The 16,484-nt window shown below is 43.5% G+C and overlaps 2 protein-coding genes across 2 annotated transcripts; both read right to left on the reverse strand.

Annotated features, from left to right (window-relative positions):
* Positions 1-6,846: 6,846 nt before the first annotated feature.
* Positions 6,847-8,705, reverse strand: LOC104641907 (melanin-concentrating hormone receptor 1-like). Its single transcript, XM_010310703.2, has 2 exons — positions 8,518-8,705; positions 6,847-7,964 (listed from the first exon to the last, which is right to left on the reverse strand). The coding sequence occupies exons 1-2, from the start codon at positions 8,600-8,602 to the stop codon at positions 6,970-6,972; spliced, it is 1,080 nt and encodes a 359-aa protein (XP_010309005.2). The 5' UTR covers positions 8,603-8,705; the 3' UTR covers positions 6,847-6,969.
* Positions 8,706-10,808: 2,103 nt separating this feature from the next.
* On the reverse strand, positions 10,809-16,149 carry LDAF1 (lipid droplet assembly factor 1). The gene is made up of 5 exons (XM_075767452.1): positions 16,009-16,149; positions 14,570-14,713; positions 13,494-13,662; positions 12,952-13,090; positions 10,809-11,698 (listed from the first exon to the last, which is right to left on the reverse strand). Exons 2-5 carry the CDS (start codon positions 14,639-14,641, stop codon positions 11,608-11,610), a joined length of 471 nt encoding a protein of 156 aa, XP_075623567.1. The 5' UTR covers positions 14,642-14,713; positions 16,009-16,149; the 3' UTR covers positions 10,809-11,607.
* Positions 16,150-16,484: the final 335 nt, after the last annotated feature.

Genomic DNA, 16,484 nt, shown 5'->3' on the forward strand with positions numbered 1-16,484 from the left:
TGTATTTTTACAAATAAACTTGGATTGCAAAGTCTCCTGGATGAGTTGTATAGCTCTGGAGTGGTTGCTGTATAACACTTGAGGAACTAGACTGGCTGAAGACAGCTGGCTGTCTTGCTGAGCAGTGCCACTGCTCAATGTCTCTGGTAAGAGTGCTCTAACTGAAACTAAACTGAAGCTTTTAAAGGCTCAAGCTTTTTTGGGTAAGACTCAAGGGACAATGGCAGCTTCCCCTATACTGGCTGGTTTCCTCATCCCCTTAGTTCACCCTGTGGGGTGGGTGACAGGGTACTACATTTCTTCTAATGCTGTGAGATCTGGCTGCTTATAAAACTCTGTAGAGTTCTCCTCTCCTTTGCTAAGATTGTAGCAAAGGATTTAACTGAGGAAAAATATTACTCTAAGGGAAACCAGTTTTCATTAGAAAAATGTCACCCTTACCAGAACAGATTTGTGTTCTGCTGTCATTTAAACAGCTTATAAAGAGGTATCTGTAGTGTAACTGCCTGGCTAACAGATGAACTCTCCCACCTGGGCCAGTTCAAGGGGGTGGGAGCAGTCCCCAGTGTCACCCTCATCTCTAGCTGTGAGCCTCAAGGCTTCCCTACAAGAGAGGCAATGCAACTACTACTGGTTTTAGGGAAACAGAAGAAGCCTGTTCATAATTGATAAGTAAATAACTATTTTATGCTTGGAGTTTGGAGGTTAAAACTCAGGCTTCTTGAGTCCTTATCAAATGCTTTTTAGTCTGCTAGACCATGCTGTGGTGCAGTAATGGTCAGCCAGGATAATGGGGTGCTCTGAAAAACAGTTGTTGAAAACCAAGGCCCTGTCTAAGAGGATCATGAATAGGTTTGTTGCTCATTACTAACAAATTATTTCTGGTTCTACTACTCTCTCAGCCTCTCTGTCATCTTGCATGATAAAGACTTCAGGCCAATTATGGATTGTAGAAAAATGTTTCTTTATTTACTGGATCCATTTCAGGTTTTTGCTGCCTTTACTTGTGGCTTTCTACTACCAGTCAGGGTAGAGAGCAACCAGTGCAGCACTCCTCCTGTTTGTTATTTTTCTGTCATCTATTCTCTCCTGCATCAACTTATGAAACTGAATATCGCTAGTCCTCTTTATTTCCTTATTGAAGACTTGGCTTTAATGATGCCTATAACACTGAATTTCCCAAGTCTCTTTGTTCTGAAATCTCCCATTGCTGTATTACATTCTTGTTGGACTTTGCAGCCAATTTCTTCCTTGAAGAGCTTAACAAATGCTTTTTGTTCACAATTGTGATTCCATTCAATTGTGGAGTTTGTTAAAAATTCATGTTGTGCCAACATCTGTAGTATGTGCAGCTCTTCCAGCTGTTACTGTAAATGTGAGCTCTGTGCTGCAGCTGGGGATTAAAACCTAGCTGGATTAAAATCTGTTAGCAACACCCAGCACTCTTATTACAGAAATATTTAAAGCAAACACACAATCTCTTCCTCCTTACTATGTGATTTAGATAATAATTAAAAAGGTCCTTGGAGGAGCATTTGCAGTGAAGCTGGAGCCTTACAGCAGGCTGGAAGGATATTAAGAGAATTCCCACAGAAAATAGACCTTTCTGCTGCCAGAGCTGATGTTCTGTGGCTATTCAATAGGGGCACCAGGAATATGTCTCTGAAAACTGAAGGAGGAAATAGGATGTTTCTTGAAAGGAAAAAAGGATTTTAACAGATAAAGCTGTCTTGTCTGTAATGCTTGCAGAGTGAAGTGGAACAGTTGTGTTTGCTTGGAAGAGAAGCTGCTTGCTGTACCTGTTTTACATCTCCCTCTGCCCAAGAGGCACTTAGATTATAAAGAAGCATGTAGCAATACATCACTTGTTAGCTTTCTAATAAGCTTTCTTTACATGCAAGTCATCTTAAACAAAAATTGGGAAACTTCTCAAATCTTATTGTGTCAGAAAGGAATCTATACCCTTGCATCATACCTTGGTGTTTGTACTATTAATGTTCTTTCCCATCAAAAAGTCAAACCCTGGGTTTGGTATGTTGCCCTTCCTCTCTCTAAAAGAATGTTTTTCAAATTCAAATAACTTTGAAAGAAACTACCCTATAACCACATCAACCAAACAGCATTAGGTTGCAGCAGGCATGTGGAGTGTTTAACAGTATGTTTAGCCTGCTGGCAGAGCGTGGAGAGCACTAACGCTGCCTCTGTGTTAATGCCACCTCGCTTGGAGACTGGTTGTACACACAAACTCCAATCAGGCTGCTTTGACCTGTGGGTTCTTTCTGTTCCACTAGGTTACAGCAACTCATCTCTGCTTCTCTAGGACTTGATAATTGGGGCAGCTTTGTTAAACGGAGTGTTAACATCCTATGCCATTGCCTACCCCTGCTGTAATCACCAGTATCAGACTTTCCATGCTTACTGCCTTCACTTGTATGGTATTGTTTCCTTTGCTCTTGTTTTGTACCAAAATACTAATTTTCAGGGGAAACTCTGCTTCTGTAGTCATATGTGAAGAATGTGACTTGCTTAGCATTAAACCGCATGGTGACAGTCCTGAAGTGCTGGGATTAGCAAGGCTCAGCTGTACTTCCCTTTAAACACCAAAGTGTTTAGAATTGCATCCAAAGCAAATACATCAGAAACCCTCCCTCCTAGAGCTGGGAGTAGAAGCAAAAGTGCTGAATCACTAAAGCTTTGTTGCACATTTGGGGCACACAAACATCTTGGATCTTTAGTTTTCTGTCCCATAAATCAAACCTAAGATTTCTCTTGATGTAACCTGGCACAAAATGTGGTAGCACTCAGAACTTTGGTGTGGTGAGGGAGTTAAAAGGTCAGTATCTTTTTTTTTTTTTTAAAATGTCCCTGCAGTTCTTTATTGCAGCTTTCATTACAGTCAAGGGCAGGATTGTCTGCAGACATAAGAGTCCATTTGAAGTGAGGCAGTTTCTGTCATGCAATTGTACTTTTTATTTTGCGTTATTGTGTACACATTGCCTTACACAGTCAAGGAAATGAGGCATAAAAATACAATTGCATGTGACAGAATGAAAAGGGATGAAAGTGCTCTACACCATGAGTTTAACAGCCTCAGGTTAAACATTGGTGACTTTGTGTAAACGAGGCGAGTGATCATAACAAGTCCAGCTCTGCTCTCTGGGCATGCAGGGCTTCAGACCGAGCCAGTAGGCAGACTCTGCTAATGCTAATTGTCAAGCATGCAGTGTATAGATAGCATTAGGGCTGGGGGTCATCTGCCGCAGCCCCTGCTTCACTCAATAAGCATTATTAATAAGCTATTTTTAATATAACAGATTTCAGGATACACTTTTTCAATATTCATATAAATTCTGTGCAAGGAGAATATGGACTTCTGAGAACACGATCATTAGGAAGGCTATATGCTGTTGCTAGTTAAAGTACCAACAGAAGTGCAATGAAACTATGGATTTCAGTGGAACTGTTTATTTGCAAGTCACTTTTGCTATTGTTAGCCTGATAAGAGGTGAGATGATTACTTAGGCTTATTGTCCAGCAAACCACCTACTATACTTAAGTCCTGTTGACTTATAACATGGATGAAATAGGAAGTGTTTCTGTAAATGCTGGAGAAGTGGTGCTTGATGAAGAGTATTATGTACTTGATAATACCTTGTACTTAACTATATGGGCTTTTAGCTCTTCTGAGCCAGCCATGGCTGTGATATTCTTAACATTGCCTGCTCTCTATCTTTCTCCTTATTCCAAAGTGTGGGAAAAGATTGGTGCATGTTCAGGCAGAGAAGTGTTTCCTTGTTTCTTATTGCTGGATGGAGTTTGAACCTCCATTTCAGGAGGGTTGGAATTTACTAAATAACATTGCTAGCTGTCATATGAACCCTCTGTGAAAGAGAAATGCCAGCCAATGTCCCCATAAACTATAATATTTTTTATGTGGCTTGCATATATGAATCTGGAGACTTGTGCTAGTGAGGGTGTTTAAAATACCTCACTTACCTATGCCCTTAGTAAAGATAAGAGCTTTACTCTTACATTTTGACTTCTTTGGGGAGGCGAGACAGAGAGGTTGCACGCAGTGACAGCTACCCACATCAAAGGGAAGGTTGTTCTTGTCTGGTTCCTGGTAGTATTGCCTGCTTAGGGGAAGGCTGTCAGCCATGGCACATAGGAGATCTGTCCCTAGTCTCTGGGAGGGTTAACTCTATAGCCCTCCCAGGGTGGTTCAGATGTGCTCTAGTTAGGGAAGTTTGAAAGAAGACTCATGTAACTTATTTCGATTGAGGAAAACATGGGTGGTTTTTTTCCTTACTTTGTAAATTTACCTCAGAGACCAGCCACATGTATTCCTTCCCTCTTACCGTACAAGTGCTGGTGTTTGTTCCCTGTTGCAGTGTGCTAACTGGAATTTTTAAGCTCCACTTACAAACACAAAAGGTTCCTTTACTGTATTCGGGCCTGACGTCCCTTTCTTCTGACACGTGTGGGAGGGCAAAGTGTGATGAGAGACATAAGAAAGAGTCAATGTTGTGTGTGAAGTCAGCACTGGGGTCTCTGCAGCTTGAGCTTGTGCAGCTGCTTCAGCTCCTGTCACAAAGTTGGTTGCCCCAAGTCCCCTTGGACTGGGGCTGTTTGGGGTCCCCCAGGATGTGGGGATTAGGAGAATGGCTGCCCACTGAGGTGTGCTTACAGCTGAAGGAAGGGCCCATGATTTAGGTCCTGGGGGTGGGCAGGCTGAGGACCCACTGGGGAATGGTGCCACCAGGGTGGGAAAGGCTCCTGCTGCTTCCCTGCTAGGCTGGTGCTGTTCTGCAGGAAGCCAAGAGAGTGGCTGAGAAAATAGGGCCTCAGCACCATCTCCCTAGCCTCCCTTGCTCAGGACTTCTTAGCTCTACTGCAGTGTTTAATAATTATTAAAGAAAAAAAAACCCCAAACAACCTACATGATCATTAGAGGGATGGCCTTACTGTTTCCAGTAAAAACACCTGGTTTATGCTGACCATCTTATTTCTTCAGCAAATCTCCATCAAAACCCACGGTAATGTGGTGATGGTGCAGGACTGAAAGCAGCTCTTGTTAACGGGATGTGGTGAGAAGCTTTAAAATGCCAGTGACTGGTAAACATGGAAAGGTCAGGGCAGCAGGAGTGACACTGCTCTGCATTTACCTGCTGGTAATTGAGAATTCACAGCTTTACCTCCTGACAAGTGCTGATGACAGAGTGAATTACTTAGTGAAAAATCAATTTAAAATGCAGAAGGAAATTGTTTATGTGAGGCCAGAGTCTAAGCTGGAATAAATTCACTTACTTCAGTGGCTGCTGAGTTTATTAAGCAATTACCCTTCAGCAAAAGATGAGGGTATAAAGGAAATCTGGGGGAAAGGATTAGATCCCTTCTGCCATGTATCTGCTGTGGTCCCAAAGCTCTGAGCGGTGTCGCTTAGGACAGGTGTCAGGGTTTTATTGCTCTGGCTTTGGAAGAGCTGCCTGAAGCCATTGGAGACAGCCTTGCCTCAGGGATTGCTGTGTGGTTTGTAATAGTTGTTTGTTGAATTAGCATGCCATTAAAATAAAACCAATAGCTCCTGAAAATCTAAAGAGTTGGAGATAAGGATCCTCTGGGTTACAGAGTGTGTATAAACAATCATGGGCATGCTTCTTCATTTGCAGTGTTGATGTTTGGTTAATTTATAGGAGCAAGATTAAATCAAGGTACCGATGATGTTTTAACCTTTTAAATTATTAAAGTAGGTTGTGTGTTCTAACTGGGCATTTGTGATAAAGAATTTGATCTGGTCTCTATGGTCTTTTGAAATATTACTTTTTAAGTAGCTTTAACTGATCTACCATAAAGAGGTAAATGTTCCTTTAAAATTGAAGTGTGTAGAACCTTTGCTTTTTGCCCATTTTTCTGGACGTAGGTGACTGCTTTTAGGAGAATAATTGCATTTTAAAACTAAAGCCCAGTGATTTTTGGTTGCCGCATGCAGCAAAGTGGTTTGACTGTCAGAGAGTGGATGCTCTGTGGTTTCTACTGTCAAGTCCTTTCAAAATTGTTTGAGATGGGCAGATGAAAAATGATGTTGAAAACCTGAGCAATGTGCCTCAAGATGTATATTTACTAAAGGCTTGCTGCCAGCTGAGGAAATACTACCATGATATGTGTGCACATGTGATACACTGCCAATGGTAAGAAACTGTTTTGGTTTTTTTAATGTAGATAAAATCTAATCATTATTTTCCACTGCAAAGCAACTTGGTGACTTAGCGACAGCTACTGTTTAACTTGGGTTGTTGTTGTCCCCTAACAAGATGGTACAGAACTGTCTTTCAGAGTGATTGCAAATAAATCAATCTGGTTACTTTTAAATGTATTTGAGAATATTTATTAGACTTCTTGACAATAGCTGATTCTGGAAAATGGGCAGTTTTGCTGGCTTTAAAATGACAGAAAATTATGTCTCACCGTTAAAGGTGTTATGGAGCTGGTGCGTTAGAAAGGAGATGAAAACATGATTGTCTTATTGTTTAAAATCTTCATAAAGTGTGCAATGCTCTTGAACCATGTTTCGGGGGGAGGGGGATAATCCAGAGCAGTACAAAATCCTTCTTTCCTCCTTAAAGCAAGAAATAACCTTGAACTCCCCAAGTTTCAAACAGTGGCAGTGTCTCAGCCCTGGGCGGTGGGTTGCTGCTTGGCTGGGGTTTTTCACCAAAATATTTTTAGTATGTGGGTTAACGTAACAAAATGCCCAAAAGCTTTTCATCTCCTGGGAAGAATATAATTCATAATGGTCAGGGAAGGTGTAAATAAGAACACAAGGCCAAACAAAGCTTCTGCCCAGATGCTGCCACTACTTTGTCTCTGGGCCAGGTAAAGGTCTGTCCTACAGGAGATGCAGTGCATGGTGCTTGGTTGGGAAAGGAGAACGGCTGGCTTGTGGCCATACCCTCTGTGCTGCAGGTTTTGCTACCTGCCAGAGATGGACACCAAATGCAGCAGTGGCTGCCCTGACTCAATTGCATCCCCCTGAATGCTTTTGCTCCTGTGTGGGGAAGCCTGCCCTGCAGCTGCTGGCCTTACTGGTACCCCAAGCTGCCTCTGGAAATTTTGGCCAAGCAAGATGTAGATGAAGGGGTTCAGACAACTGTTGGCATAACCCAGGCTGATAGCCATGTTATAGGCATAATAGAAAGGCAGGGTGGGGCGAGTCATGGCGAGCTGGGCCAGTTGCAGGATGTGGAAAGGTGCCCAGCAAACGAAGAAGGCCACGCAAATAGCAATTGCCGTACGAGTCAGTTTTTTTGTTCGTGCCCCGGTGCATCTTCGGCTCATCAGCACTTCTGAGCACCTGGCCATCTTGAGCAGGATCCTCCTGTAGGCTACTGTGATGAGGGCAAAAGGGATGGTGAAGACCAGGAAGAATTGGTAGAGAGTGTACCAATAAATGTCCCTCTGGGGGTCTGGCAGGCGAATCCCACAGCCTAGTAGACCTCCAGGCAAAGGGATGAGCTGAGCGTACATCCACACAGGTGTAATGCTGAGGAAGGAAAGGGCCCAGAGCACACAGATGATGAGGACTGCCACAGGGCGCTTCCTGAAGCGAGAGGAGGTGAAGGGGTAGACGGTGGCCAGGTAGCGGTCGATGGACATAGCAGTGAGGATGTAGGTGCTGGTGAACTGGCTGTTGGCATCCAGGGCAGTGATGATTGTGCACATTGTCCCCCCAAAGTGCCAGGCTCCATTCCCCAGCAGCTGGTGGATGAGGAAGGGCATGCCCAGGAGGAAGAACAGGTCCACTGTGGAGAGGCTGATGATGAAGATATCTGGGACACTACAGCTAGGGCCAGATTTCTTTAAGACAGTGCAGATAACCAGGCTGTTACCGACAATGCCCAACAGGCAGATAATGCCAAACAGGGTGGGCATGATGAAGCTGCCATAGCTCATCCTGCCGGGGTCACCTGCAGAGACAAGTGTAGGCAGGAAAGAGTCAGCTGTGCCAAGGACCAGCGGTGAGGACACGCCTCCGGCTTCTCATGGACAGTGAGTGCTCTGAATGCAAACAATAGCCGATTTCTCAAGCACATGTAAGATGAGGAAGGGCTTTTTGCATGCAGTAGTGTCTAACCACACACAGGCACTTTCTCAGCAGCTTTCACAAATGTATACATTAAAGCATGTGTCTAATCAAATGTGCATACACCTGCTCTTCCCTTCATGTGTATGAACACAAACACATATTAACAACAGAATGAAAGAGCACCAGTGTGTGTATCATTCCATATATGTGCATGGAGACCCTTTCAAATGCACACATATATAATGAATATATGTTTCAATAGATATATTAATATCTGATACATATGTTGCTCAACAGTATGGATATTAATACTCATATTCAGGCTTTATTCAAAACCATCTCACGTAAGTGATTTTTTTTCTCACCTCCCTGCCTACACCTATTACAGTTTATACACTAATGTATATTTTCACTTACCTGTTTATTGTACTTACCAGGCAGAGAAAAGTTTTGAGCAGCCTTGGAGCTGTTGGGGATGCAGCTGGTCAAGCTCTTGGTGTGATTTGTTTCAAAATCCATCCTTCAGGAAAAACTAGTCCCCATCAGCAGCTTGAAGATGTTAGTGTTTCCTGTTGAAAGAATAAGGGTTGTCGATCCCGTGGAGATCTGTGGGGCTGCTCAGAAAGCCACTGCTCTCAGCATCAGCAGAGGCTGTTAACGCAGGTTTAAAAGCGGCTCCTGCTCCCTGCACCACCACCAGGCAGAAGTGACACCGAGGTGTAAGGAGGCAACGCCTGTCCCCAGGCTGGCAGCAGAGTGCTGGAAATACACTTGCAGGGAGAGCAGAATTTCATTTTAGTGCTGGAGGCAGTGAATCAGGATCCACTGATGAACAAAGCAAAGAACTTGCGCTCTGGAGAGGCAAATGGGACCTGGCAGTAAATAAAATCTGCTAATTAAAGTGATGGGTAGCCAGCACTGAGAGCACGTTTTGCTTTTAGGGTCTAATTGAGTGTAAGTATCTCAATACAATTCTGCAAACAATCATCTTAACCTAAAGTCAAGTTTGCAGCAAGATTTGCAAGTGTAGATTGGGGTCAATATCTTTAGATTCTGAAGCAGTATCATCTTAAAATGGAAAGGTATGAGCTGCCTGAGGAAGTGTGTGGAAATCTGGTATTTTCTGGCTATGCCTGATAAGTTGCAACATGATAAACAGCATTATTAGTTCCCTCCTGCGACGTACTTTCTCCATTTCAATTCCTTTTGAGGTCTCAAGTGCAGTAATAAAGAGTTATATATGTTTCATTCTAGGCAGACAATAGAAGAGAATAGGAGATAAACAAGGGATATATTTTCATGGTGTGTTTGACATTACAGTAGTTAGGTACGTAAAACAGGCAAAACACTGGAAACATTAAATGAATGAGGTGGTGAGTGTGTTGTAATGAAGTTGCACTAATCTCTGCCTTATTTCCCTTACAACCATTAGTCTGCTCTTAGCAGCCAGGAAACTCCTAGATTGAAGGCATTAGTGCCTAAGAAAAGTAAGATTTGGAAAGTAAGATTGGACTGAAACTGTATCCTGATGATGGGGGCTGGTGGTCTGGTGAAAGGCAGGAAGGATTCTGTAATCACTAGAATGCCATTTCAAGGCTGACTTTTGGCTAGCCTGAAGGGTTTCTAGCACTTAGGCATAGTTATTTCAGTACATCACAGCTCTTAAGCATTTTAAGATGTCCATTTACACAAGGGATAATATATTCCATTTACTAGCCAATGCAAAATGTCTCCTTCACCCCAATGCCCCCAGCATACTACCTAGTTGGAGTCTCTTCATTTGCAAACACCACTATCTTTCAGTTTTCTGCAGTCCCGTGAATGCACTGGGGAATTTGCTTTTAGGTTGCATCACCTACAGCTGTGATGTGCATCACTAGGCAGCACCACACTGTAGTTAAGAACAGCATTTTATTTTTCTCCCCACTGAACTCACCTGCTGTAACTGACAGCAGCTGCAATTTTGATCCTGAAGTGGGGATAGCAGCAATGTAAAAAAAAAAAAAAAGTACATATATTCATGTTAAATCTTTGCTCCAGCTTTTAAATGGATTTCTCAAGGCTGTATGTCATGTAAACAGTATTACAGCACTAGATTTTCTTACAAGGAGAGAAAGTACTTTTCCTGGGGTTTTTGGTGGGTTTTTTTCCCCCCTTCCTACCACTTGTATACTACTATCAACTGGAAGTTAAAAAAAATAAATCTGGTTGGGATAAAGCTTTGAAGCACCTGAGAAACCAAACATTTTATCTACTTAGTAAATTATGAAAGAAATCTCCTGTTATAGTCTCGTTTCTGTAAATCCTTCACGTTTAACTAGTAAATACCAAAGCCCCTTCTGAACTGGCATCAGGTCCTACAGACAGTAACGCAGAGTAGGGCTAAGGATGGTTTCACTCTACTGGGGCCAGCTTATCACTACAGCTAAAAATGTTACCACTAATGCTCTGTGGAACACATTATGGCCCAAACAGCATGTTGGTTCATGCAAAACTGGAGTATCACACTAATTTACTCCTTAGGATTCTGCATTTCCTTCACTGGCATGAGAAGGGGAGTAATCTCATGTAATACAATCTGTCTGCGGTTTGTAGCTCAGCAATACCAGCCAGCTAAAATACTTTAATTGTGGAGAAAGATTCACCTCCAAATGTAGCCTTCCTAGAAGCAGATCCGGAACACTTGTTTTTACTGTAGAATAAACAGAATAACAAGACAACATGGTTAAACAAACAGCACTTTATTAAACTAATATAGTTAGATACTTTATTAATGCTTAGAAATATTAAAGCATTTGCAAAAATGAAGAAAGTTTAAATAATATACAAGGAGTTACAACAGAGAAACAAACCAGGCTATTTAAATACCTAAACAAACATGACAAAATGCAAGACCTAGTTGCATACCATTGATGGCTGAGGCAGTGAGAACAAGCAAAATATCCCTTCAGAATACTGCAACATCTAAAGGTATATAAAAAGCTTATCCCATAACTTATGATAAAACCCAATTTTCCTCTTATAATAAATATAAAGCATTAGCATGGTATGCTCGGACTATTTTAACAAAGGCTGTTAAGGCTTAAAAATATTTTTTAACATTCAAAAAACATTTCTGGTGTTCTGATCTTTGACACTTATGTATCAAAATGACCAACTGCTGCATACAGATTTCAACCAATAGTACATCCAGAACTCCAGTACCAAATGGGAAGTCAAACACCTACCTACCCTTTCTTTCACCTAATTGTCACCGACTTAACAGTAGCTGTTATTATTACATCCCTTTACCAAATGCTGTGAAACATTCCATTATGCACACAGACTTAATATTGCAATGCACTGCTGCTTAATCGTTATTCTTAGTATTAGTTTTACAGTGACAATGTAAGATGCACATTGATTTTTTTTTTCAGTTCCCATAAGGAGTGCACAAAGGTTGAATGCTCAACAAGTAAACAATTACATTGCAAAGGTCAGAGTAGTACAGTAAGTGCCTACAAAGGAAGTGGGGAGAAACCCGCTTATTCATTCTTTCCATTATTGGCAGAAAGATCCAAGACAGAAGGACTCTTCTGTGGCAAACTTCCATTAACTTCTTGCTTCATCTGACCCCTGTATACAGGAGAAAAGAATGGGTTTACAATCTATTCTTCCCCAAGATTACTGTCTTTTAATGTTTTTGCTCAAAAAAGCTGAGCTGAGCAGCTCAAAAAAGGTGAGACTCCTGGAATATCTGTGGCTGGTCTACCAGAGCTTTTCTCAAAACACATAGGAACACAGAAAGAGCAGATGTTACCTGTTTTAACACCAAAGCTGTAAGTCAATGTGACTGGTCTGTAGGTTGGATTGTGTATTCAGATATGCTATGGAAAAAAAAAAAAAGTCATCTTTTCTGGAATCAGTGGGCAACGTTATGGACATGGCAGCACACCCTGGAACAAACGCAAGCACGTGGGGCCTCACACCATGGTCACCCTGATGGCATCATGGGCTTGACAGGCAGTTTTTTGTGTCCTTGAGAGCTCTGCAAGAAGCACAGATGTGATGAAGGGACAAACCGAGGAAGTCCAGGAGGGAGCAGCCGTCATTTTTTCCTTTCTCTTCCCAATGCTTAAGGAGCGATTACCACTATTCATCCCTGGTAGATATTTAAGCGGGCAATAGGTGGCACTCCAGCACAACCTGCTTTGCCTCTGACTCCCAGCCAGATGGAAGAATCACAGGATTGCTTTGGTTGGAAAAGACCTTTGGTAAAAGCATGGCTAAGGTGATGCTGACTGAAATGGGCCTCCAAGCCTCAAGTATCACCGGGAGACATGACTGGTAGGCAGCTCACGTGCAGCATCCAGCAAAACCTGTAATTTCTATTGTGGCCACACTGTCCCTTTTAAGGACCCCTCTGCCTATCCCAAATCTACAACTAATTTTGGTCCATTACAAATGCAGGTAAGCAGAGATGGCTGGGTCATCATGCGGAAAGAACTGCAAAAGGTTCATCCTCTAAGCACAGTCTAATTTGGACTATGCTTTAACGACATTTGAAGCAACAAATATTCTGAGTGAGACAACGTTATATTTTATTGCTTGATGTCATGTTAGCACATGCACATTTAAAGACTATTTACATTTCCTCTTTCCTAAATAGGAAAGAGGAAATGTATTAACTCCCATTAAAATATATACTGACGACTAGACATTTATATGCTGCACATTAAGCCACCAGGGTAGCCAGAGATGCTCTAGCATTCAAGAAACATTTGTTAAACTAAGCAACAGTGGCTCACTTAGAATAAATGAAGCAATCAATGCAATAGCACAGTTGCAGAGTTCGAAATCCAAGTGTGGGTCAAGACATCAATACTCACCTTGAAGCATACCAGTAGTTGACCAGCGATGAAAGAACGATGTAACAAACACTCAGTACTCCAGAAACTCCCAGTGAAAGCGCACCCAGGCCACACAGCACACAAAGGAGGGCTATGCCACCTACGGCTATTACAACACCTAATAAAAGAAAATCAGTTTGTGATTTAAACAAGTTTATATACAAGTAAATTAGAAAAGCTGACATTGTATCACAATCCCAAATTCAAACCATTTGGGAAAACAGTCTGCAATCAACTAGCTAGCCGCTATAAAAGCTAGGCATGGTCAAGATAACTGGTTTAGGCAGATCCTGGTAGCTGGGATTAGAAAGGGAAACAGAATTTCCCCTGTACAGACTACAGTTAATCAGATTACCATTCTTGCATTAAGAGTTTCGCTACTGCTGAGACCTGAGAACTCCACACAGAAATCCTCAATTGCTTGAACTGGAAACTCCAGAAGGAAGAAGAAAAAAAAGGAAGAGATGTCATGCCTTAAAAGGGAATAAGTAAGTACATGCATGCATGCATGCGTACAATACCTTCCATAACTATCACACCGATACAGGCCATTATGGCTGTTGTAACAACAAAAATCAGGAAAAATGCAACGGGAATAGCAGACACTGCAATAAACATCAGGAGTGACAAGGCAACAAAAGGGTGGTCATCTAAATACTGGCCAACACGAGAATTCATAAATGCAACAACCTGTGGATGAAAGAAAAACATTTCAGATTTTGCTTTTATCTCTTCTTGTAGATAACTTTTAAAGGTCAAGTCTGCAGCTGGAACAGAGGGCAGCTGTTGCCTCTATATTTCAAAAGCATGAAGACTTATCACAAATTTAGATAACTGCATAGCAAATATAATTCTACCAACAACAGACATGTTTTTCTTGGATTTCCCAGTTCCATTCTTACACAAATTTAAAAACAAACCCCAAACCCTGAAAACAAGTAAAAAACCAATCACAGTTTAGCTGCATGGATTTCAGTGGGGTCTCAATAGCTATGATTCTGATCTAGAGAATCTAGAGAATCTTAACTGCATTTGTTAAGAAAAAAAATGCTCTAACATTTAAAAATTACGATGACTTTTCTTTTTTTCCATGCCTCAGTAATATCTGCAACCTGCTCATTTACTGAGCATAAGTACAGTGCAGGCATATCTGTATCAGTAAGTTGTCAGGAATTTAATTATAATGTTACTGGTAGGAAAAAAAATAATAATTCTTTTTACAGAGGCAGTCATACCTACAGACTGGAATTTTACTGTAGTAGAGAAATTTCCCTTCCCTTAAGGAAATATGTATTGTAGTTTTAGTTCTTTTTATAGCAGCACAACCATTTCACTAAAATGCCATTCTACTATCTCAAATGGTTATAGCAGTAAAACACAGAAATGCAGAACAGGCTTCCCTTTTTCTTGATTGCTGAAGGTGTGGGAGGACAGCCCTTCCTATAGGCTCCTCAGTGTTCACTTAAAAAAGAGAGTGCCAATTTTCTCAAAAAAAAAAAAAGTTTTGAAGTTGCATTTAAATAAATTGGGGTGTGATATTCCAAGAGTTATGAAAGGAGTATCTTTCTAAATATATAAAATTATAATCCAGACCCACATTTGAGTTGCTGTGGATGGACTGCACCACGGAGTGCCACTGCTTCTGTAGCTCTTGCATTTCTTTAGACATGTTGTAATCCTCAGCCACGATCTTGGATTTTCTGAACAACCAACCAGTTCTCACTCAGCCATCCAATTTTTCCTTAAAATTAAGATACAATTAGTAACAGGCTCATGCAAATGTTTTGAGAAAATGAAATATTTCTTTTGCAAAAAACAGAGGATGTGGATTTGATTTTAATGTGATCCAGAGTCTGAACCATGACTCTTAACAGAAATACACCTCATATAGAGGGCTGGTGCCTGAAAACTCTTCTGAACCTCCCAAAGCCAAGTATCAAGATACAAAGTGACTCTCACCTCCTTCCTTTATAGCATTAACCCTGTATTAAACCATGAGGGTGTTGAATTACGAGTAAAAAGGTCAATTCTAACTACTGGCATGGACAATTTATAGCTACTGGGGCTGGAAACTTGTAACACTTTAATGAGACTTGTTTTTGTGAATAGCCTCATGTTCAGATGTAAAACCATACCCTGTACAGCTTCAAAATGCTGCATATAAAGGCAAAATGCTTTCAAACCCTCTAATTGTGACAGTTTAAAGACAACATCCGCTCAAAAATCTCCGTTCCCCCACAAAAATTTAATCTGTTGTTGCTAGGGAGACCCTTACCAGGGGAAGAGTAAAAGATGCAGTTTCCTGCTTGTAAATCTAAATAGTCACCGTGTCAATATTACTATTTTATACTCGGCCTAGATACACAGTCCCTCCCTTTGTTGACACAGTATCTTCATACAGCAGCGTCTGACTTTGGTTCCTAGCAGCCCTGGCGAGGACGCGGACCGGGGGTCCACCTCCCCCCGAGAACGCTCCCTCCGAGCCCCAACGTTACCTTCAGCACAGCTCCACCCCCCGCGGCCCCCACCGGACACTTAAAATCGAGGTCCGGAGCCGGTTCATCGCACCCCGCCGTGCCCCCGCTGCCACACGGCCAGCGCCGAGGCGCGCTGCCGCTACCCGCGGCCGTTGCCCTTAAAGCGGGTCCCCAGGCGGCTCAACGGCAGCGACCGGGCCGCCACCTCGGCCTTCCCCGACCTGTAGCGCTGGGGCACAGCGCGGGTCTCCCCGCTGGGCTCCGCACCACGCGGGCGGAGGCCGCGGTGGGCTGAGGGGGCCCCGCCGCGGGTCTCACGGCTGGCGGCCAGAAGGGCCCCGTCGCAGCGGGCAGGGGGCACTGCCCGCCCGAGCTGAGGGAGGTAATGGACGAACAGTTCCCGCTCCTGCGAGGCTCCGCCGCGCTGCCGACGCCGGCCCTCCCGTTAAGACCGAGCTGCGGCCAGGGCTGACAGGCCGCTCCGCGGTCTCCGGTCAGGCGGAGCGGGGCGGTGTCGCTCCCCGCCCGCCCTCCGCCGATCCGGGGCCGCCCCTCTCACCTGCGGCTGCTGCCCGCCGGGCCGCAGCCCCTCTCGGCGGCTCGCCCTCCCGCCCTCTGGATGCAACGCCCGGCGCGGCCCGGGCTGGGCCTGCCGGGGCTGAGGGAGGCGCCACCGCCCTCCCGCCGCTGTCTCCTCCCCGCGGGGGCCGGCGGCGTGGCGGGTAGGGCCGGGCGCCTGGGGAGGCTACAGAGGGGCGAGGGCTGGGGCAGTGCCACTCGTGGCGTGGAAGAGGCACCGCAGTGGGGTGTTTAGCGAGCAGAGGGCTCGGAAGGTTTCCACAGGCCGCCTGGGGCTCTAGGGGGTTTTATTTATTCCCCTTTGGGTCCTTTCACGTCCCCCTTCCTGTCCTGCTTTTCACTCCTCAGGCCCGGCCTCAGCCACTCAGGTCTGGGCACCCTCAGGGAGTTGTCCCAGGCCTTTGTATGGCTTTAGCACAGACAGCCTTGTGCTTTTTGGAATTAAGTATAGGAAAT

The sequence above is a fragment of the Balearica regulorum genome, chromosome 15, assembly GCF_011004875.1.
Source record: "Balearica regulorum gibbericeps isolate bBalReg1 chromosome 15, bBalReg1.pri, whole genome shotgun sequence".
Classification (NCBI taxonomy): domain Eukaryota; kingdom Metazoa; phylum Chordata; class Aves; order Gruiformes; family Gruidae; genus Balearica; species Balearica regulorum.

What these genes read in the sequence shown, in the direction of transcription:
- LOC104641907 (XM_010310703.2), bottom strand. Translation starts at nt 8,602, where the DNA reads ATGGATTTTGAAACAAATCACACCAAGAGCTTGACCAGCTGCATCCCC. An exon ending in TCAAAACTTTTCTCTGCCTG is followed by an intron (nt 7,965 to 8,517) that starts GTAAGTACAATA and finishes TTGTCTCTGCAG; the next exon opens with GTGACCCCGGCAGGATGAGC.
- LDAF1 (XM_075767452.1), bottom strand. Translation starts at nt 14,641, where the DNA reads ATGTCTAAAGAAATGCAAGAGCTACAGAAGCAGTGGCACTCCGTGGTG. An exon ending in CCATCCACAGCAACTCAAAT is followed by an intron (nt 13,663 to 14,569) that starts GTGGGTCTGGAT and finishes TTTCATCCACAG; the next exon opens with GTTGTTGCATTTATGAATTC. An exon ending in AACTACTGGTATGCTTCAAG is followed by an intron (nt 11,699 to 12,951) that starts GTGAGTATTGAT and finishes TCCTGTATACAG; the next exon opens with GGGTCAGATGAAGCAAGAAG.